Source organism: Mus caroli, unplaced genomic scaffold (assembly GCF_978045245.1).
Source record: "Mus caroli unplaced genomic scaffold, Mus_caroli_1 scaffold_1, whole genome shotgun sequence".
In the NCBI taxonomy this organism is placed as follows: domain Eukaryota; kingdom Metazoa; phylum Chordata; class Mammalia; order Rodentia; family Muridae; genus Mus; species Mus caroli.
Window position 1 is genome coordinate 17817734 of NW_028227256.1, and position 22876 is coordinate 17840609.

The window sequence follows — 22876 nt, forward strand, 5'->3', positions numbered from 1 at the left end:
TCTCAACTAGTGATCAATGTGGGAGGGCCCCGACCCATTGTGAGTGGTGCCATCTCTGGGTTGGTCGTCCTGGGTCCCGGGTTATAAGAAAGCAGGCTGAGCAAGCCAGGAGGATCAAGCCTTACAGTGGTACCCCTCCATGGCCTCTGCATCAGCTCCTGCCTCCAGGAGCCGGCCCTGTTTGAGTTCCTGTCCTCACTTCCTTTGGTGATGAACAGCAATGTGGAAAGTGTAAGCTGAATAAACCCTTTCCTCCCAGAACTGCTTTTTGGCCCTGGTATTTCATTGCAGCAATAGAAACCCTAACTAAGAAAGGAGCGAAAGAGTAAAAGTCCAGTGAATTCAGCAGACACTCTGGGTTCTCACTCGAGAGGAAAAGGAATTTAATCCCATGTAACACAGTATTTATCGCTAAGAAATCACAGCCTCGTGTGGGTGTAGAAGAAACACCCAGATAAGTACAGAACAAGACTGTGTCTGAATGGGCCATCAAACTAAAAGAAATGCAGGCTATTTGCTGAGGCTAGACAGAGGAAGGTGTTGCTTTGGCTTCATGCTTTGGAGAACATGGTGAGCTAGCGTCAGAGAGGTGCCTTCAGAGATGGATAAAATTCACAAATATGGAGAAAGTCACACCCAGTAAAGAGATTGGCTTAGACGAAGACCCCAAAAAGGAAGCCCCAGTTGAGCATCTACTTAAAAGATGTGACCACTCAGATTTGTTTGTCAAAATAAATATCTAGAAACAAACCGTTTATTCACAAGAGGGTGGTCAAAGGAATTGTGGTATACTTAGCCAATGAGAAGTGGTCATATGGGAAAATAAGTCAAATACAGATTATAAAATGATTAATGGAAAAATAAACAATACTAAATGACAGAAGGAGGCTGTAGAACAAGTGAGAATAACATAAGGGTTAAAATATACTACAGGATATAATATTTGTGGATGTGTAATTTCGCAACATTTTGATATTATCATTAATGTTAATACTTATCCATAATTTCGTAATGTCTTCAAGAGAAAACAGTAGTCGATGAACAACCAATTCAGTACATAGCAACTGTAGCTGGGGAGGAAAAGAGGTTTCCGCTGAATCCATCTTACTGGGAGATTGATGACTAGAAGAAAGGTGCACACATCTACACTCATGCATCTATTTAAAATCTGAGGCAAATACAACACACTAAGATTTGACAAACCCTTGTTTATTGTCTATACACTTGAACTATTTAATAATTCTAAAATGAAGTGCATGGACATTGGTGGCACCCTCCTGGAATCGCAGTACTTGGAAAACCAGAAGTTCAAGTAAGAGAAAGTCACGGAGCATTGGGTACAGCAGATGATGTCCGAATGTCCCTGGGAGCCCAGTATGCCATGGTAGGAAGGCAGCCGTGAGTTCAAAATTCAAGAACAACTTGTCTTAGTAGCTACAGGCTATCCTAGGATATGATGGGGACTTCGTGTTACACACGCACACACACATGCACACAAGCATGCACGCACAGACACACACACTGGAGGATGGAATAGATAGTCACAGAGAGAGTCAGATACAGAGAGAGAGACACAGAGACAGAAATCTATGGCCTCTGGTGCTCTGTTCTGTTTACTCTCCTTCCTGAATTCAGAGAAGGACGAGGCCCACAGATGTACACCAGGGTTGGGGCATGGAAATGCTTTGACTGCCAAGGTCGGGAATGTGAGCTTTCCTCGGCAGCTGAGAAGCTGCAAGTTACCAGAAGGTTTGGAGCCGCCAGACCCCGCCCCCCACCCTTTTTTTTTTTTTTAATCTGAGTTTTAGCCAATCAAATAAGATAGAACTCAGGCCAAGAACAGCCAGGAAACTGTCACCGTCGGTGTTGCTGGCGCAGGATGCAGGTCTGTAGACATAAACTAAACAGCAGCAGGTTTTCACTATGGTCATCCGACCCAGAACATACTTTATCTTGTCAGAAAGGACAGGTTTGTTTGTTTGTTTGTTTGTTTGTTTGAGACAGGATTTCTCTATGTAGCCCTGCTGGCCCAGGAACTCAATCTATAGACCAGACTGGCCTTCAACTCACCACCCACCTGGCTCAGAAAGAACAGGTTGTTTTGTTTTGTTTTGTTTTTTAATATGCTAAAACTTGTTTACATTTTCATATCTAGAAATCTTTAAAGCCTATATAGTCCCTACGGTCTTAGTTTTGGTTTTGAGACAGGATCTCACTGAAGTGCACAGACTCGAGATGACACGAGGGTAGCCAGCTTTGAACTTCTGCTCCTTCTGCCTCTGGCTCCTAAGTCGCTGGGAATATAAGCCTGAACCACCAAACCTGGTGATGGATTTCAGTCTAGACTTCAAGGGTCTGTAAGTAAGAAATTAGCCATGCTAATAACAAAAGTAGGTATGCCAGACATTTGTTTGTGGTGCTGTCGAGGACAGATAGGCGGATAAAGGGAAGTCATGGTTAAAAAGCTAGGACCCATAATGGTCTCACAACATGTTAGGACTTCCCACGGCACACCATACAAGAAGAAAGAAGAAAATGGAAAAACAAAAAGAAAAGAAACTATAATTCGGGTGGGAACAGGCAGGCAGACTCTGTTAATGGTAATGAGGGAAGAATGGGGGCTACGGTGTGCTGGCTAGTGATTAAGAGAACTGGCTGGCCCTGGGTCATATTTGTATTGGGACGCCAAAGGCTCAAGTCACGTGGTTGGACTAAGAGAGGGAGGACTGGAAGTTATAAGGAACACATGTTGTACAAAGACACTGATAGGCGTCAGGGCCATGGTAATCAGCAGAAGGAAGTATAAACCCACTATCTTGGAGCTAAAGTAACCCTGATGATAAATAGCATCCACCTTTGTAGACAGCGCAGGGCAGCCAGTAAGCAGTTAGTGTAAGGAAGCAGAAAGCTGTACCTGTGTGGCAGCATTTACTAATCTAAACTAGCTGACGTTTCAAACGAAGTCCCTCCATCACATAGCCAGTGACTTCTAATCATGTCAACGACACTGGTTATGATTGCTACTTACAGTTAAGGAAAAGGCTGCACTGAGATGACTAGTGACTTCAGAGGTGCCTTTAAGAAAGCTCTCACAGAGTAACCTGGGGAAAGAGGGTCTGGGTAGTGCTAATGGCGGATTGCCAGGAGTCCTCACCCAGTGTCAACTCAGAGGTCACCCCTCTTGCTATCTAGATATACTTGTTAGTTTGTGGTGGATATATATATATGTGTGTGTGTATATATATATATATATATATATATATATACACATATACACTCAAGTCGTTGAACTCTTGGAATGGGAGAGCAGGGTCTATCTGTGCAGTATTGTCCGTTTGCTTTAAGGCTTCAGTACTCTGGCTCTCACCTATTCTCAGTCAAGAGCCTCAAACTATGATGAAGAGACATTTTTGTGATAGCATGCTTGCATAGCAAGCTCAAGTTAATTAATTAAAATTAAAGATGTTTGGACAACTTCCTTATACATTTTGGCGAAGCTCACCACTTCCAAGTCAAGGAGAACAAGCAAGTCAGCGTCTAACTAACATTATGGTGTTATAGACTTAAAGTGTTCCCCCCCAAATCCGTAAGTTCTAATCCGCATCCCACTATGAGGGTGTTAGGAGCTGAATGGCATTGATAACCTAATAAAAGACACTGATTACCTAATAAAAGGAAGCTGCATGGCTTTGGTGCCCTGCCGGGGCCCAGCTACAGGAGAGCTGTCTGTATGTCAGAGGTGAACACTTACCAGGCAGTAAGCCTGTTAGCACCTTGTTCTTGGCCTTCAAACTTCCACAGCTGTGAGAAATAAATATTTGCTGTTTAAAAACCCCTTTGGTTTGTGATATTATGCTATGGCAACCTGAAATGCCAGGACTTGACTGGTTCTGTCTGAGGCTGTCCTCAGTGTCACAGAGAGATTCTTTCAGAGCCTGAGTTTAAGCAGGAAGCAGCTCTTTGCAGGCACAGTGGGGTACAGTAACATTGGCAGTGTGGAGTGAGTGGCTTGCGCAGACAACCAGGACAGGCTGTTCTGGCTTTCCCTGTGCACCAAGAATAAGAAATTAGGTCCCCGACTCTTCCCTTGTCTCTCATCTCTGGCGTTATTGGCCTTTTCCAAGCCTAGATCTCCATTCCCTGAATCTTTATTAGGCCCTCTTGGGACACAAAATTACCAGTGACAGAAGATGAAAGAGTAAAAGCAGGCTGGTGGTCTGAAATTCAGTCAGCAATTTAAAGATGGTTATAGCTATCTACCATGTAGATGAACCAGACACAGGTTCCAGTGCCCCATGCAAACGCTGTTCACTGTTGTAAAACATACTGTGATTTCATTGCCAAAAATTCACTGCATGGGTGTGAGCAGGAGTGTGTCACGGAGCCACTATGAAAGTAAAGGGACAAGTTTGAGAGCTGGTTCTATCCTGTTACCATGTGAGTCCCCAGGAATTGAACTTAGGTCATTAGGCTCAGCAGCAAATGCCTTTACTCACTAAACCATCTTGCCAGCCACCATTGTTTTTAGCTATCTCTGTCCAAGTCTTGCCATATAACCCAGGCTAGTCTTGAATTCACTAAATAGGCCAGGCTGGCTTTGAACGTATGACAGCCTTCCTGCCTCATCTTTCTAAATGCTGGGATTGTAGGTGTGAGCCACCTATGTATTGACTGTATCTTTTGAAGCAGGCAAAGGGTGTCTTCTTTCATTTTGTCTTTGAATAGTTGTTATCTATTGATGAATCCTAGAGTCCCTTTTCTCTGCTAGTTACAACCATCAGAAAGGAGGAATAAGACCATGTTACAGACTCAAAGAACCTGGGCTGGAGGGACAAAGCTCTCTCTACCACAGTAGTGAAATTATGTGTGCATCTGGCCATAGCATGTGAAACTGTTAGGTGAGCATTCTAAGAGGGAGAGACATCGAAATTGCCTGAAGACAGCTTCCTGGTAACTCAGAATTGAATTAAAGCCTCCTCTACATTTCCTAAAGAAAAACTGAGAATCAAGTGATTTGCTCGAATTTATAGCAAATAAATAGGCCAGATCTGGGGACCCTTTGAAGTGTGTAGCCCATGAACTGCAGAAGGGTTAATGTAAAGCATACGGCTGCTAGGAAGGCTTGCATCTGTGTGGTGTTTCAGTTCTACTCTAAGAAGGCAAGGACATTCCCCAGATAGAGTGGAGATGAGCAGCTCCGGGCAGTTCACCTGGGATGACCCAGGTCCCGGCAGGTTTGCAGCTCCATGGAAGCCGACTGCCTGTGAAGCTAGAACAAGCCAGGGGGGTGCATAACTGCAGCCAAACCACACCCAGTGAAGCCAATAGCTTTGCTCGAGAGGGAAGTCTATGGAGACTCCTTGTCCCTAGCCTTTAATTAGCAGGTGTTTCAGACAGCAGGGCTTACCCTGACTCAAACAAGCAGTCTAGAAAGAACAGATGAGCCTCTTTACCCAGCCGGCCACCTAGCTGATTGGCCTTAGAGTGTTCAGTGCGCTCGCTCTACTGAGTTGTTCCCAGCTGCTCTGAATTTTCCCTCCCCGTGACACAGAAGCTGCGGGTTGTGTGAGGTAGATGCATTCTGTGTGTACAGTGATGCCTTTCGAGGAGAGCACCTGCTCAAGTAACATTAGCTGAGATGTGGGTGGCAAAGCAGGAAAGCACAAAGCGCTCGCTGGAGGGCCTTTCCTTTTCTCTCTCTCTCGCTCTCGTTATATACAGAGTCATATAGGAAGGCTCAGAAGGCCTAGAAGATGACAAGCCTCCCTGTCAATATCAGACAGATATAGCTTGGGGTGTGGAGCATGAGATTTTCTTTTAAATTTAATATGAAAAGCAATTGAAAAGAGAAGGACCAGTCCCGCGCGGCAGTTCAGACGCTGCTGGTTGCACCAATCCGAACATTCCAGGTATAAGTTACAGAGCTCGGGTTTATTGGCAAAATAAAATAAAACCAACTTTAAAACAGCGCCTTCAAACAAAGACAACAGAACCTTAATGCCCATTCCTCCAGCCAGAAATCCAACACAACGCTTAGAAAGACTCCCCAGTGTCCCGTAATAAGTAGGCCACTTCTTTTTCCCTACCGCTGGCTTCTGTCAAATCAGGCTTGCTCAGATTATTCCAAACAGCCTCGTTAGCATGTTAACCAGACAAGTTCAAAACCCACAGACAAACTGTATATATTCCATTAAAATGTTGAGGTGTTTTTTGAAGGGTGATACTTTAATTGCTAGTATTCATTTTATTAATTAATCAGGTCTTGACAATCTTTAGATTTTTATGTCAAACATTCTTGTTTCCCAAGTTGAAATAGTCCTAGTTTTCCAATTATACAGGTAAATGTTGAGAAATCCCATAATAATTATATTTACCTAAGAAGAAGAAAAGTAGATTTCCTGAAATCCCAGCACTTGGTGATATCAAAGCTGCATTAATTCTACGCACAGGTATGTTTTCTGTGTCACACTTCTGTGTTTGCAAACATAGGACACACTTTTCTTTCTTCCTTGTAGTAATGCCTTTCATTTACTTCTCTAACAAGTCTTTTCTGGGCTTGCATGATGTACTTGTACTCACTGTTCAAAGTGTGGGGATGCTCCAAGAGAGACGGGGACGTACAATCCTCCTGGATTCGCAGAAATGAGATGTAATAAATGTTGCATAGACTTGTAATTGATTCAGTCTAGTCTTCCATTTTTGGATGTCAGGATACGATTTGTTGGGTTTTCTCAAATATAAGGGAAACGTGCACTGATTGTTGGTGAATCCAAGTTAAAATTATCTCGGCTAATAATAGTATTTGGTTGGTAACACTAAGCCTTAAAATATGACATTATAAACAACGATGTGATTCTTGGCAGAAGTTACAACGATCTGGAAGAGCCCAGCAGTTTCTTGCTTGATAGACGACTGAAGGTTCTTGAAGCATCCGAGTCTGCGCCTTGCTCTATCTCAGTTTTCAAGGCTTCCGGGGGGTTGGGGGCAAGGCTCCAATTGTAATTGAGCCCATGCTGTTGTGTTAGCTGACATTGCTTCTCAGACCCTGTGGTTATGCGGTGATGTGCAAGGCTGACCTGGGGATTCTGGAAGCATTTCTTTTGACCTCTATCGAGAGTGTTTGCTCTTCTGCTCTTTGCCTAACAACCAGGGCCACCTTCTTGCCATCTGTGCGTCCTGCACATAATGGCATGAGGTAATGTCACAGAATCTGTTTGTTGATGATTTCAGTATGAGCAAAATAGCCCGGGGGAATTCTAAACTTGTACTGTAGCCGAGCTTATATGGACTGGGATGCTGAGACATGGAGGGATGGTGGCTCACAGCAAGTCTCATGGTGAGCAGTAGAGCCACACTGACAGCTGGAACTTCTTTCCTCACTGGCTTCATGCCATGCAATCAGCAAGTCCGAGTTTGTGGTACGGTGGTGTGGAATTTTCGGAATGCGTCAAGGAACACCATTGCTTTGGAGGGAGTCTTGGTGGTTAACAGTTAAACTGTCTTTCAGACCAAGCTATCTCAGTTTCCCAAATATGGAGTTTACTTGATTTTCTTCTTTGTTGATCTGGGAGAGTCTTTATGGGATTGCATGGAATCTTAGGAGCAGAATTCAGTAACTGTTTTGCTTTCGCTTTTGTTAGCATGCATTATTTATATGCGGTAGGAGGTTTCATTATGGCATTTTCATACATGTATATTATGTTGGCGTGCTCTCTCCTAGCATCTTTAGGTTGGAATGTCTCAGTGCATCAGTTTTGTAAATCTGGCCACAATGAATGAGTTGTTAAGAGCACCTTTGCTGCTTTTGCAGAGGCCCTCGGGTTTAATTCCCAGTACTCACAGAGTGGCCTGTAAGACCCTGTTGCAGGAGAACCTGATGCCTTCTTCTGGCCTCTCAGGTACTGGAATCACAACTGAGACCTCTGAGACTGTGATCTCAGTCTAGAGAGCTGATGCTTCCAGGCTAGGAGAAATCACATCCTCAGGACCACACAAGCAAGGCCTGAGTTTACGATGGGATGGAGCCAGTTGGACTTTCCTCTATGTCATCAGGGACAGGTATTTTAACAGTTTTCAGGGGATTACAACAACCAACTTGCCATTCTATCTTTACTAAAAAGGAAAGGCATTCATGTATTTGTCATCAGTCTAAACTAGATAGAGAAAACCAAGCCTTAAGTTTAGGGACTAGAAAGAGGGCTCAATGGCTAACAGCACTGGCTGTACTTTCAAAGGACCCAGGTTCAGTTCCCAGCACATACATGGCAGCTTACAACTATCTATAACCTTAATTCCAGGAGATCCAATGCTCTTTTGTGGTCTCCAAGGGCACTAGGTACACACGTGATACACAGACATATATGTATGCAAAATACCCATACATAAAAATATAATAATAATGGGAACAGCAGTGATCCATTTATCCTTTTAAAAGGTACTTTGTTTAGTGCTGTGACTTGTTTGTTACTTGCTTGAGACTGGGTCTCATTGTGTAGCCCTGGTTGGCCAGAAACTCACGATTTAGATCAGGCTTCAAGTTCACAAAGATCTTTCTGCTTCAGCCTCTAAGAATCTGAGATACAGGTGTGTGCCACCACACCCAGCCTGTGATATCCTTTTAAAAACATTTACTTTACTTTTATTTTTCTGTTTTGCCTTCATTTTACATTTTTATTCTAAATAATTTAAGAGTTTCTTAGTGTAAAACTTTCAGCATGGAGCCTTACAAAACATAGACATGTTATATAACATTTTATAACTTTTATTTTTAATATTAAATGAATTCATGGTATATTTAGCATATGATTAAGATTTTTTTGTTTGTGGTTTGTGGTTTGGGTTTCTCCAGACAGAGTTTCCCTGTCTTCAGTGTACCCCTGGCAGTCCTAGAACTCACTGTAGACCAGGATAGCCTTGAACTCACAGAGATTTGCCTGCCTCTACCTCCCAAGTGTTGGGATATGGATGTGCCACCACAGTCCAGCGATATTTTTAATCTATAATCACTAGACTCTAGATGCAGAACCCACAGACACAGGGAGACAGCTGTGATGGCGATGGGGTATGGGTGTGAATATGTTATAAGAGTTGTGGGCAAAAGGCTCAGTTCCAGGAATTCCAACTGACGGGGGGAAACCACCCATTTTGGTGTGCCAAAATTTTGGCGGTATTAAAGAGATGCTTGGTGGTCAAAGACAGATGAGAATTTAACCAATGGGGCCACCCTGGGAGCACAGATAAAGGTGTTCAGTGGCCTATCTTCCAAAGGGTCATGGTAGCTTTACTCTAAGAATCAGCCATGAAACAAGAACTGTGCATAACTAAACAGCCTAGGTAAACAGGTCTGATTGACCACTGGCTGGTTCTATAGGATGGTTTGAAGAAATCCTCATATTTTGAGGGAATAAGCTAGCCACTTCTATAAGATGACCCTTCCTGCATAGGGTGACTTGTCTGCGAGTTCTGGAGACCAAGGTGACTTCTAGGGCAATCCTTGGACACCTGAGGGACTCCTTTTTTTTTTTTTTTTAAGATTTATTTATTTTATGTATATGAGTACACTGTTGCTGTCTTCAGACACACCAGAAGAGGGCATCAGATCCCCATTACAGATTGCTGGTTGCTGGGAATTGAACTCAGGACCTCTGGAAGAGCAGTCGGTGCTCTTAACTGCTGAGCCATCTCTCCAGCCGGAGGCACTGGTTGTAAATGCCTAAAGGAGATAGGAACAAGCTAGAGGTAGATCCATTGGGTTGGTATTCTGCGTTTACTTACCTTGTGAGCCAAGTGCAGTGCTAAATTGTAGCGGCTTCTCAGCAAAAGCATCCCCAAGTGCCTGTCATGCTAAGTGGTGGCTGCTTTGTTCCAAATGTCACCAGAACATTAATGTGTATATTTTATCTTTTCAAAGTACCCTTCACTTCTGCCCACCTTACTATTATTTCTTATTTTCCTGAGGCTTGGCTAGAGCAGAAGTCACCTCCTCTTCCCTACACCTTTTGGCAGTCACACTGAGGAGTTCAGTGTCTTAACTGAGCCTGACAAACCCTGACAACCAGTCTTCTTGACTACCAACTCAATAGTTCTCCCCCCCCCTTAAGAGCTCTTCAGTCAGTAGCCACTAAGCATCTTCCATATACTATTTTAAATATGGAAACTTCTGCAAAACCAGTCCCTGTCTTGAACTATCTGGTGACTCGTGAGGATGTGGGTGGAGTACACCAAGGATCATGTGCAGGAGAGAAGTGAGTAGAGAAAGCAAAACTGGATACTACAAGAACTAGGCAAAGCTGTAACTAGGCGCACCTGATGAGGAAGGGCTTTTTCTTAGAGAGTGAGCTGGAGTGGAATGGTAAGAACACAGTAAGGGTGCAAGGGTGGAAGCAACTATGGGAGCTGGAGACTGCTGGACACGGTAGAAGAAGATTCATTGGTGTGATCCAGGCTCTAGGCCATTGACATTGTGTGGTCTCAGGGGGTAAAGTGTAAGCTAGTTCTACAGAGAAAGACCCAGTCTTAAAGGCAAGGCGTAGAGTTTGCATTGTAAGCAAGTGGGCATTTGCGGAGGAACAAGATGACAGAGTTCCATTTTAGCTATCACCAGGAAGTGGGTGGAGACCATACTGAAGGTTGAGGGTGTGAGGCAGGGGAGGTTTACTAACAGAAGAAAGGATGCTCATGGGGCTGATGTTGCTATAGTGGGAGTTATTGTTAGAGTTGTGAGTTAAAGAGAGAAAGCATGAATAGAAAGAGCACATGGATTCTAGAGATGATGTGCTGAAGCCAGTAGGCCTGGATGTCCTGAGATGCAGGGGAAGGAGCAAGTCTGGACTGAAGATGTTTGAAGACAGTGACTTTGAACTGCCTATGCCACATTCAGCTGGACACTTTTAGAGCAGTTGGTTATTTAAAAAACCCTAATCTCAGGGACGCTCTGGTCAAAGGAATGTTTGGGAATCTTCTGGTCTAGATAGTAGCTGAAGGGCCTGGAAAAAAAAAATCAGGGTGGGAGGAGGGATGAAGATGTTCAAGGTGGCTTCTGGGTCTCCCATAGTTGACGGGGATGGTGAGAGAAAAGGACCGAGAGTGACAGTGGGGATCTTTCATACTCAGGGGAGATAAGAATTGGAACCTGCTAGAAGGGGACAGTACTGCTTCCTTCCTGCATTTACTTCTGTTGCTGTTTTGAGACAATGTCTCACAATGTGGTCAAGTATGTCCTCGAACCCTCTACCCCTCTGCTTTCCAGATGCTGCCTGGGTCTATTAGCCTGTGCCATCCCTCCTAGCACACCCTCCATTTTCCTTCTATAATATTGAACCTCATCTCTTACTGATACCACTGCACTTACCCCATTCTCTCTTGTATTACTCCCAATAGTCCCCCTGCTATGGACCCACCAAGAAGCCACAGCATCCCCCCATTCATATTTTGTTCCTTTGTATCCTTCTAGACCTAACACCAATCCATGTTCCTCATGACTGGCCTACACTAGTCTGTTCCATAGAGATTTGTTTGGGTTTCACTCCACTCTACACTTGATTTTGGGCTAACTAGTGACTTGGGCTGGAGAATTCTCTTTAGAATAACTTTTTTGAGGAAAGGGGTCTAGTTTGAATCTTTCTCTGTGGCCTGGAGTCTGGAGTAGACTATCTGCTGTTATAGGGAGTTCTCCTTGGACAAAGTGACTGACTTGAGTTTATCTGTTTGAAGAGGCATCTTGAGGATTGAACTTGTAGCCTTGAGCAGAAGAGGGCAGCTGAGTAAGTCTGTAAGGGATCTCATTCTGAGGTGGTATCTTGGTTGGCTGCTAACCACATCATAGGAAGGAGGATGTAAGGGAGAAGTCAGGAGTGAGGGATGGGTCTTTGCTCAGAACAGCCACTAGGAATGTGGAATGTACTGTACCTGTATCAACACTGAGATGTCAAGACTCACAATGAACTCAAACTTTACAGCTGGTCTTTAGAAGCCTTCCTCTACAAGCAATGTCCACTCTGGCTCAATGAAAATAAAGACTATTGGGTAAGATATCAAGGCTCCATGAGAAGTGTCTTAGGAATTTAGTGTTAATAAGAATTATAACTCATTGCCATGACTATATAACTGGAGTATAAGCGCTAAAGTGAGAGCTCCAGCATCCATGATGAGTTGGGTTCACTGACCTATCCCAATATGCCAAGTAAAGTCTCAAGTGATGGTGAAAATAGAGAAAGGGGAGATTTACTCAACACATTGGGAAGAGGAACAGACTAATGAGTCTAGGAACTCCCAAGATGGTCTTCAAGTCACTAAAGTGAGACCTAGGTTGAGTAGCATAAGAATGGAGGCAGAAGAGCAAGATGTATTCACAAATGAGCAGTCCCCATTTAGGTGTGGTCTGGTCAATCGTAGATTCAGTTCTGCTAGGAAGAAGTCCTTATTTCTTGAAGGGATCAATCAAGTCTTCAGTGTGATAGGATCGCCTGTTATATCCTGGATAATTCCTTTAGGGTAAGAGGGTGATCAGTCCCATCAAGTCCTTTTGGCTGTCCTAGAATTAAAGGTAACTGCAGGTTTAGGACAGTGACTTGCCTCTGTGCTTTAACCTTGAAAGAAGATGAGACAGGTTGGGAAGGCACTCTGAGTGGTTAATATGCATATACAGACTCAGGCAGGAGACTGTCCCAAAGTAAAGGTGACAGATCTACCGTGAAGGCAGTAATGTCACACTTTCATCTTGCAATCAGCTTCCTTGTAGGCAATGATAAGGAGTTAGTGGTTTTTTTTGTTTTTTTTTTAACAAAACAGCATCGAGTGTCCGTTATGACTGTGGTTTTGTTGGTTACTCTCAAAGGGAGGGTTTCCTATCAGACAAAGAGGTAGTTACTTTGGAAATAACAGTGAAATAGTACCCTCTCTTTCTGACAGGTTTAGAATTTCATACCCCTGGACCCCCAAAGGAAAATGTAAGTCTTTTCAGTCTTTAGAAAGACTAGATCTTTACAATGCCCAAATTGCTGGGCCATTTAAGAAATTATGTTCTGGGTTGGATAATGGCAGTTTTATTGCTGACTAGCCAGGCTTCACTCGCAGGGGCACAACACAGAGAGTTATGAAGGAGATTCAACAACTGAGGTGGCTGCATTTTAAACATCTAATTTGCAAAGGAAATGGTGATTCTGCTGTGTGTGTGTGTGTGTGTGTGTGTGTGTGTGTGTGCATGAGTACATGGGCATGTGTGTGTGTGTTCCTTTGAACACACCAGAAGAGGGCATCAGATCCAATTACAGATGGTTGTGAGCCACCATGTGGTTGCTGAGAACTGAACTCAGGAAGAGCAGTCAGTGCTCTTAGCTGTTGAGTATCTCTTCAGCTCAGTCTTTCCCCTTTCTGCTTCTTAGTTCCATAAACCTCTTCCTAGTTGGTTTTCTGTGAGAGCAAAGTAGAAATACCCAATGTTAGCAGAAATTCAGCATGCAGTCAGAAAGGGCTTGAGCAGTAGGAAGCCTGGAGGAGCTGTAATAACAGGCTCAGCAGCCATAGCTGTCTGAAGACCAGCAAGTGAGCAGCATCACACACCCATCTTCTCTCAGAGCAGACTGCTAACCATTAGTTCCCAGTACTGAATTATGCTTCATTCCATTCATTAACCAAACCCTAAAGTTTAAGTCTTTAGAAATTCTTTTGTCACTTGGTTATAGGGACCCACTGATAGATATCCTATCTCAGAGGATAGGAAGATGAGAAGGGTGAATTTGTGAAGTACTGTATCATTTACCTCTGGATACAGAACTGTATGTGGTTGGTATGAGTTTCCCAACACTATGGAAAGTGTCCCATTGATGTATCTGAATGGAGCCTACTGCTCAGTGTCTTTCTGCATGGCTTCCTACCCTCAGTGTCTCCCAACCATAAAAGTGGAAATGGTAGTAATTTCATTTCTTTTTAAAAAATATTTATTTTTATTTATGCACGTGTGTGTGTGTGTGTGTGTGTGTGTGTGTGTGTGTGTATGCTGCAAGTGTGCTGGTGGCCACAGAGGCCAAAGGAGATCAGTAGATCCCTTGGAACTGGTATCACAGGTAGTCATGAGTGGACTGAGGTGGCGACTGAGAGCCAAACTCAGGTCCTTTGAAAAAGCAGCAAGCTCTTAAATAATGCCTATCTCTCCATCCCCCCTCACCTCATTTTCTTACCTACTTTACAAGAGAGATAACAGGAGCCTGTGTATGAACAGCAGAGTTCCATAAAAACCAGCATCTCCAGAAAAGATGTTGCTAAGGGCAGCGGGGCATATGAAAGACATATTCTGTCTCCCAGGCTCATCCCTGTAAACGCCCCTTCAAGCTCAGCCTCAGAAACCCAGGCACAGTCCAATCAATGGTGGAGACACCAAGTAGCTAGCTAGCTTGCTTACTCTCTCTCTCTCTCTCTCTCTCTCTCTCTCTCTCTCTCTCTCTCTCTCTCTCTCTCTCTCTCTCCCTCCCTCCCTCCATCCCTCTTTCTTTCTACTTTTAGAAGAATGATGATATCTTAATATTACTTCCTTCTATATTGTCTTTTTCTGTGTTTTTCTTTCTGTAACCCTTGTTGTTTTTCTCTTGGTACCTTCAATTTCTATGTTGATCCTTAGTTCAGAGTCTGTTCCTGGCGAGATACTATGGTTTTGTGTGTGTGTGCTCCTGTTTGATGGGCGCTGGATAAGTGGATATCTTGGCACAGGTTGATGAATGCCATGATAGAAGAATAAGGCACACACAAACCACCGTGCTTGTGGCAATAATAACAGCATGTAAGTTTTTGGGTTTAGAACCAAGCACCTTGTTAACTACTTTCTATATTGTAGCTCTTACTTCAGTGTGTGAGACAGCTCCTCATAAACTATTTCATAGAGGAGAGATTTCAGGCTAGAGACATATGACTTGTGACATCAGTGTTCAGGACTGGAACCCAGGTCTCTCTGCCAGTGTCACACAGAGGAGTCCACTCAGAGGTTGCATTTTCTAGGTTTGTGACTAAACAAAGGTTTTTTTGAGTTGCAGGATATGGTAGAACTATTTACTTGGGAGGCTGAAGTAGGAGTTTCATGTGTTAAAGGCTAGCCTTAGATACAGAACACAACCCTGTCTCATAACAACAACACAAACAACAACAAAAGCAGAGGTGCTGAAGAGATAGTTCATTGGTTAGAGCACTTGTCAGTCTTGTAGAGGGCTCGGGTTTAGTTCTTAGGTTTCATCCATTTGTTAGTCCAGTTCCAGGAGAGCCACACTCTCATGTGTAGTGCATGCAAGCCAAGCACCAAATAAAACACACATACTCATGAAATAAAATAATTTCATAAAGTAAACTATCTGTGCTCTGCCTGAAGTCTTATGCTGTGTTTCATCTGTTTGTTTTCTCAGGAGTTCCTCAGGTCCTGACTGAAGCACTTGAAGTAGCTTATCTGCCAGCTCTACCTCCCTGCTTGTTTACAGAAACCCTGTGGTTCATCTCACACCTCAGCTGGAGCGTGGATTGCCCCTCTGTCATAATCCCACTACACGTCTCTCTATGGAACACTACAGACGCTAATCTCTACAAAGGCAAGTAGCCTCCTTTTTTGGTCATTGTATCCCTACTCCCTAGAAGTTATTGCCTAACACGGAGCCCAACCCAGGGACCACTTAGACATTCACTGTTTCAGACCACACAACAAAGACATCACAACAACATACACAGCAGGTAAAATTCTTACCCTCACTTTATAGAGGAAGAGACTAAGACCTGTAAAGTTCTAGCTGGCCATTCAGGAAACAGCCAAACCAGGGCATGGCTCCTGGTTGTCCTCAACTTCTTTTACATTTTTACCCTTTTTGTTCCTGACCTTTTTTTTTTTTTTTCAATCCTTACTAGATATTTTTCTTTCTGTATTAAAAAATGGGAAGTTGAGAGACTACACATTCTGAGCAGCATTTGTATCCCCTTTAGTTGAGGATCTTTGAAAGAAGGGGTGCATTTAGATAAGTAAGATTTAAGTTTCTTCGGGAAAAAAAAAGCGTAGAAAATAAAAGACACAGAAAATGCCTGTGTGTTAAAAGTGGATTTTACTCAGTGAATACACATGAAAGCCCATCAATTTTTTGACATAACTCTTGTTTTATCTCCTGATTCCAGTGGAGCTCAGAAGAGAGTGTGGCTGATCACCACCTAGAAATCCTAAGTATAATGCAAGCATCTCAGAGGCCTGACATTCATCACCTACGGACGTAGTTATCCGGGATTGGCAAATCCCAAGCTACTTGCTTCCCTGAGCACCAGCTAAGGAAAAATAGAGCAGTCTCTGCAATCAGATTTTAGTTATATTTAGGCCATGGTTTAGTTCCTCTGTTGGATGAAGGCTTGAGGCAACTGTTAAAGATAAGAATATTAGGCATGCCGGGCGGTGGTGGCGCACGCCTTTAATCCCAGCACTTGGGAGGCAGAGGCAGGCCGATTTCTGAGTTCAAGGTCAGCCTGGTCTACAGAGTGAGTTCCAGGAAAGTCAGGGCTACACAGAGAAACCCTGTCTCGGGGGGGGGGGGGGGGGGAAAGAATATTAGGCATTACAAACTTGGTCAGGTAGAGAGTATAGAACTAAGAAAATGACCTTGAAAAGGGGTGTTGAGAGGGTTTAGCTGGTAAAGACCCCTCACTACAAACCTGACAACATGGCTTTGATCCCTGAAACCTATGAGACAGAAAGAGGGAGAGAGTTAACTCCTCCACTTGTCCTCTGATTGCTACACTTGTGCCATGGCACCCAAGTATGTGTGTGTGTGTGTGTGTGTGTGTGTGTGTGTGTGTGTGTGTGTGTGCTGAAAATGCCAAATGAAGGTTTTTGTTTTAAATAAAGGAAGAAAATGCTCAGTAGAATACATTCATCTTAAAACAGAAAGAAAAAGCTGTGTTTCCACAGTCAGCCAGCAGAGGGATCGGTGTGCCTGGGCTTCTGTGACTACCCCACTCAGGCCTCACTGCAGTAACAGGCCTTGACCATGTAGAGAGGCTCTGCAGATGAGTACCAACATACCCAGCACGTTTGTTTTTCAGCAACGATGACTTCACACTGCTCAGATGCTCCACAGTATGCACTGCTCTTTGCAAATCTCATTGACAAATAATCTGCCTTTAACTTCAATGTCGCCCAATTACTTGCCTTAGATTTTAACGTTTCCAGGAAGATTGGTGGATAGTGTCAGATTAGGTGGGTGCTGAAGAAATAGATGCCTTGTTTATTTGTGTGTGTGTGTGTTTACTTTTGGCTTTTCAAGACAGGGTTACTCTGTGTAACAGCCCTGGCTGTCCTGGAACTCACTTTGTAGACAAGGCTGCCTCAAACTCGCTATTTATCTGTCTGTCGGTCTTTTCATTTATTTATCTATTGATAAGACACTGCTATCTATAGCACCGGTGGTCTTGAACTGTGGAACTCAGGCTCCCCTCTAACTGACAGCCTTCAAAGTCCGGGATTATACACATATGCCATCATTCCCAACTGAAAGCTATTCTTTTATTTTAACCCACTTAATAATCCAAGGACAACTGACTGATTATATTTAAGTAGTAACTGGGGAATGTAGAGGTCTTTACTTTCTAGGTATCCTTAGATCTTACTACTAAGTCAGGGGAGACTACCACGGCCATTATACAAGAAATGCCTCTCCCTCACACTGTAGAGACCAGTAACCAAGGAGTCTGAATGTTGCCACAGTGACGGAGGATGCTGCAACTCCGCAGTACAGATAAAGAAAACGAGGCCCAGAGAACCCATCCAGAATTCCGTGCTTCTCGGGGTTATCTGAGCAAGCTGTGCTCCATTATGAAAAGATATAGTTCCTTGGCCACTTTAGCTACATTTGTCTCTCAGTTTTCCTCTCTTTCTTTCAGGTTGTCCAACTGAGCCCCGAGGAGCCCAGGGCCACCGCTGTCATGACGACTGCCATCCTGGAGCGCCTGAGCACCCTGTCGATGAGTGGGCAGCAGCTGCGCCGTCTGCCCAAGATTCTGGAAGAAGGGCTTCCCAAGATGCCGTGCACCGTCCCAGAAACCGACGTGCCCCAGCTCTTTAGGGAGCCGTACATCCACGCGGGCTACCGCCCCACGGGGCACGAGTGGCGTTACTACTTCTTCAGCCTCTTTCAGAAGCACAACGAGGTGGTCAACGTCTGGACCCACTTGCTGGCTGCTCTGGCGGTCCTTTTGCGATTCTGGGCCTTTGTGGAGGCAGGGGCATTGCAGTGGGCCTCTCCCCACACTCTCCCCCTGCTCCTCTTTATCCTGTCGTCCATCACTTACCTCACCTGCAGCCTCTTGGCCCACCTGCTGCAGTCCAAATCAGAGCTGTCCCACTACACGTTCTACTTTGTGGACTACGTCGGGGTCAGCGTCTACCAGTATGGCAGCGCACTGGCTCACTTCTTCTATAGCTCCGACCAGGCCTGGTATGAGCTGTTCTGGCTTTTCTTCCTGCCGGCGGCTGCTTTCTGTGGCTGGCTCTCCTGCGCTGGCTGTTGCTATGCCAAGTATCGCTACCGACGGCCTTATCCAGTTATGAGGAAGATCTGTCAAGTGGTACCAGCAGGGCTGGCCTTTGTCCTAGACATCAGCCCAGTGGCACACCGCGTGGCTCTCTGCCACCTGGCCGGTTGCCAGGAGCAGGCGGCCTGGTACCACACCCTCCAGATCCTCTTCTTCCTCGTCAGCGCATACTTCTTCTCGTGCCCTGTCCCCGAGAAGTACTTCCCGGGTTCCTGTGACATTGTGGGCCATGGACATCAAATCTTCCACGCCTTCCTGTCTGTCTGCACGCTCTCTCAGCTGGAGGCCATTCTTCTGGACTACCAGGGACGCCATGAGATCTTCCTCCAGCGCCATGGTCCCCTGTCTGTCTACAGCGCCTGTCTCTCCTTTTTCGTTTTAGCTGCCTGCAGTGCGGCCACTGCCTCCCTCCTGAGGCACAAGGTCAAGGACAGACTGATTAAGAAAGATTCCTGAGGTCCTTCAAATGAGGAAAGATGTGGAGGTGGGCTACTGTGACTTGGAGAAAACTTGACCCAATAATAGAAGTTGACTTTTTATTTTTCAGGCTTGATTTTTTTTCCTAAATTAATATGTATTACGGGCTGAGGATGAAACTCAATTGGTAGAGTTATACAGCATGCAGGAAGCCCAGGGTTTGATTTCCCAGGGCCACAGAAGCCAGGATAGTAGCGGTCAAGGAGGCAGAGGCAGGAAGATCAGAAATTCTCGGTCACCCTCTGACATATAGTGAGTTCAAGGCTAGCCTTTGATACATGATACCATGTCTCAAAAATATTATTATGTATTTTCAAAGGCATGGAATGACTGTGGAATTTCAAATGCAGGCCATTTGAGAGTTTTAAAACAGTGTGTTCATTTTTCTGTCTGGGTGATAGCCTTGTTTGGGAAGAGATCTTGGCTAAGATCGATGAGACCCCAAACTAAGGAGAACCATCTTCACCCATGAGCAATGAGCAGAATTCTGGTTGTAGCTCCCAAAGAGTAGTCCTGAAACTAGACAGATAATTAAACTGGACTGCCAAGTAACCTCACCCTAACAGAACAGCTGTCCTCCGCTGCTGGGCTCTGTGTCTGTGGAAACTGACCAACGGACTCTGTCTTATCAGGATTTCAGATTGTTTTGGGTGGAAAAAACCAGAATCTTCAAGAAGATTCCTTGAAACTCTTAGACAAAATGGACCATTCAATTTATCATTCCTGGTCTCAACCACTGGTTCTTCTCTCAGGATAACCAACTAAGCTGGCCAGTTTGCCTGAAGTACTACTGTTCTCATCCCTAGTCTGCATGGTAACAAAGAATCCCGAAGCTATTACACTTCCAGGAAATGCTTGGAGCCATATGAACATTCAGGAAGCTGATTCCCACGTAATACAGAGGCATCGACAGATTTAACAGTGCCAAGAGCTGCCGGGAGACCCAGCCAGCAAGCACGGCTACTCTTGCCTGCTTGCTGCCCATGGGACCCTTGTAGTTTATATCTGAGGACAGCAGTATTAACTGCAAGCCACTTAGGGTTGTTTTGCAGGTCAGGAGATTGGTTGTCTGAAGGTTTGAACAGACTCCTTTAAAAGCATGGCTCTAAAGTTCTTCGAGAAAGCAGACTATTTCAAGCAGATCCTAAGATCCAAGGTTCAAGTTTCTGTTAGATGCTGCCCCGTGAAGGACCAACCCAGCTACCCCAGTTCAGACTCCTCATCAGGCAGTTCCACCTCCGACTTGAGAAGAAACCTTAAAATGGGTCCTAGGAGGGGTGAATGTGTGCTCACCGTTGTTGGCCCCTGAAGGTCCCTTGAGTAAGAACGAGGCACCTGATGGCCGAAGGCACTGTCTGTGATCTTGCTGCCAGCCCCTGGTGTGAGGCGAGCGGTGCTTGCAGCTGAGATGTTCTGGTCACACAGCTCTCCCCGAGGACTGTCTTCTGCATGAATCCAGTGAAGGAGGCTGTGGTTGAGGAAGGGCTGAGGTGCCCTCTACTCGCTGGCTGCACTTCCTATCATTATAAGGTCCCTGTGTACTAAAAAAGGAAGCTAAAGCTTCCAACTCCAGTTTAATGAACCTCCTCTTGCTAGTCTTAAAACCTTTGTTTTCTATTTTTTTTTTTTTTTGTGGGTGACTTGTGAATTTTGTGCCTTATACATGGGAATGTCTAAACTCTTTTATTTTAATATATGCACACATGGAATTTTCTGTTTTGTGTTCTTGGGACAAGAAAAAAAAAGAACCCCAAAAAGCTAGAGTGACTTGTCCATCAACTATTAATCTGTATGTGAGGGGGGTCAACAGACATATCCCTACTGCTTTTAAATCAAGAGAGCATGTGTCTCCTGCGCTGTTTTATTAGACGGGGTTCTTGTTCATTCATGGTCAAGAAGATGAACGCCTATGCTAGTCAAGTGACCCAAGGTTCTGATTGTCTCGGTCAAGTTCATGCCAAGAAATGTTAGCAAAACCGAACTGGTTTGGATTGCGCCAAGGCTTGTTAGGGTGTGTATGTGTAAACACTCCAAGTAGAGGGTCTGCTTAAAATGGGAACCAGAAAGTGTTAGGAATTCTGCTGTTATGGGTTCAAAGACTGTATTCTTTTAAAAGTTGGTGGGAAACGTGAGAGAGGAAAGGGATGAGGAAGGTGTTCTTCTGGTGGTGTCTGTGAACAAAGGTTTTTTTTTGGGGGGAGGGGGGTGTTCTCTTTCTTTTCTTTCTTCCTTTTTTTTCCCGCTTTTTCCTGAGATCAGATCTCACTGTGTAACCCAGGCTGTCCTGGAAATCCTTATGTAGACCATGCTGACCTTGAACTCTAGAACTCTATAGAAATCAAGCTGTCTCTGCCTCCCACATGGCAGGGCTAACGGTGTGGCATTCTGAGTCTTGTGGACGGAGATCTGTGATATTCAATGGGCCTGCAGCCCAGGGTCAAGCTGAACTCTGTTCCTCACAGGTCCGTGACATCCGTGAGAAACGTGAGATACTGGCATTCAGTTTCTAGTTAAATTATACAACTATTGCTAACTATGGACTTGGGAACTGATGAGAAAGGAAAAAGAAAGTGATTTCTATGGAGTTGGGACTTGAACCCAAGACCTGCAACATGTTAACAAAGAGTTCTCCCATTGATGTGCACCCCAGGCCAAGCAACCGTGTATTTATAATAGATATTTGGGGAGGGCACTGAGGTGGGGGGACTGTGATCTTCCCTGAAAACACCAGTAGCTAATTGGAATAATGCAAATGCCTTTACAAATGCATAACAAATGGGTGATTTTAACTCTTCAGAGTCCTCAAACAGGGTCATCAAAATGGGCCTATCAGTATGGTAAAGACTAGGCTAGTTTAAAAGTAACCACCAAGAATTGTAAAGAGGAGTATGCATGCCTCTTGATTTTACAATGGAGATTGTCACCCTGCAAAATCAGCATAATGTTTAAAAAGGTATAAGGGAAATAGTTTATCTTGCTCTCCAAAACTAGAAATTTTGGTTGTTGCCTCTCTTAGTTAAGACTTTCAACCCATTAATATGTAAATGCATCTGGTAAGATTAAACCGTCATGAATAAGATTCTTGTGGGTTGATAGAAGGCCCCACTTAGTTCAAGAAGAGGATACACTGGATACATTGTGGGGGGAGGGGGCGGAGGAGGGGCTTGTTTCTCATTTCAGAATACTGACTTTTGTTTGCCGGTGAAGGCTGTTTTTGTTGTTTCTTGTTCAAGGTGTTTGTTTTGTTCGAGATGGACCTCACTGTGTATCTCAGGCTGGCCTGGAACTCCAGATGGATTCTCCCGTCGCAGTCGGCCAAGGAGCTGGGATTACAGGCTGCACCAACACCATATCCAATTCTAATAAAACTAATTTTAAAGTTCTTAAAGATGTCAGGGTTACAATTTCAGCTCTTAAGTCTCTCAATAACAATAGTGTAAGCCATGGACTGGAAGTTTGAAATAGAATTCAGAGCCCTGACAGGAGGGTAGTTTAGCCCTGTTTCGGTCGCCCTCCATTTGTTTGGTTACTATTCTGTAGTTCCACCTGCATCCTCCAGAGGGTGATGTTGTCGCACTCAGTACACTCTCAGAGCTTGTTGCCAAGGCTTCACCGCTAGAACTGTGTTTTGCTTGGTTAAAGAAAAAGAGTGGGATTTTTTTCTGTCTCTATAAACCTACTTACGTGAATAATCATTAAGCAGATTTTGCACATGGATTTTTGTCGTGTTGGTAATGAACCCAGAGCTCATTCTAAAGCTGGGTTTTATTTAGCCTGCCAACTGCCAACTGAAAGAGGTTGAACACTACATCTATCTAAAACTAGGAAGATATAAAAACTTTGAAAAATAAGTCTACTG

At 44.3% G+C, this 22876-nt stretch overlaps 1 protein-coding gene across 4 annotated transcripts in view; it reads left to right on the forward strand.

Annotated features, from left to right (window-relative positions):
• Positions 1-22405, forward strand: part of Paqr8 (progestin and adipoQ receptor family member 8) — a 48433-nt gene extending 26028 nt beyond the window's left edge. Inside the window, exons 2-4 of one of the 4 annotated variants that reach the window (XM_085835886.1) lie at positions 11958-12024; positions 15387-15566; positions 17890-22405. In XM_085835886.1, coding sequence (XP_085692012.1) covers positions 17932-18996 — 1065 coding nt within the window. In that variant the 5' untranslated portion in view covers positions 11958-12024; positions 15387-15566; positions 17890-17931 and the 3' untranslated portion in view covers positions 18997-22405. Of the gene's footprint in view, positions 1-1866; positions 1886-11957; positions 12025-12909; positions 12948-15386; positions 15567-17889 lie in introns of those variants that run through there. The other 3 variants (XM_085835888.1, XM_029482239.2, XM_021161021.3) reach the window with 3 other exon arrangements.
• Positions 22406-22876: the final 471 nt, after the last annotated feature.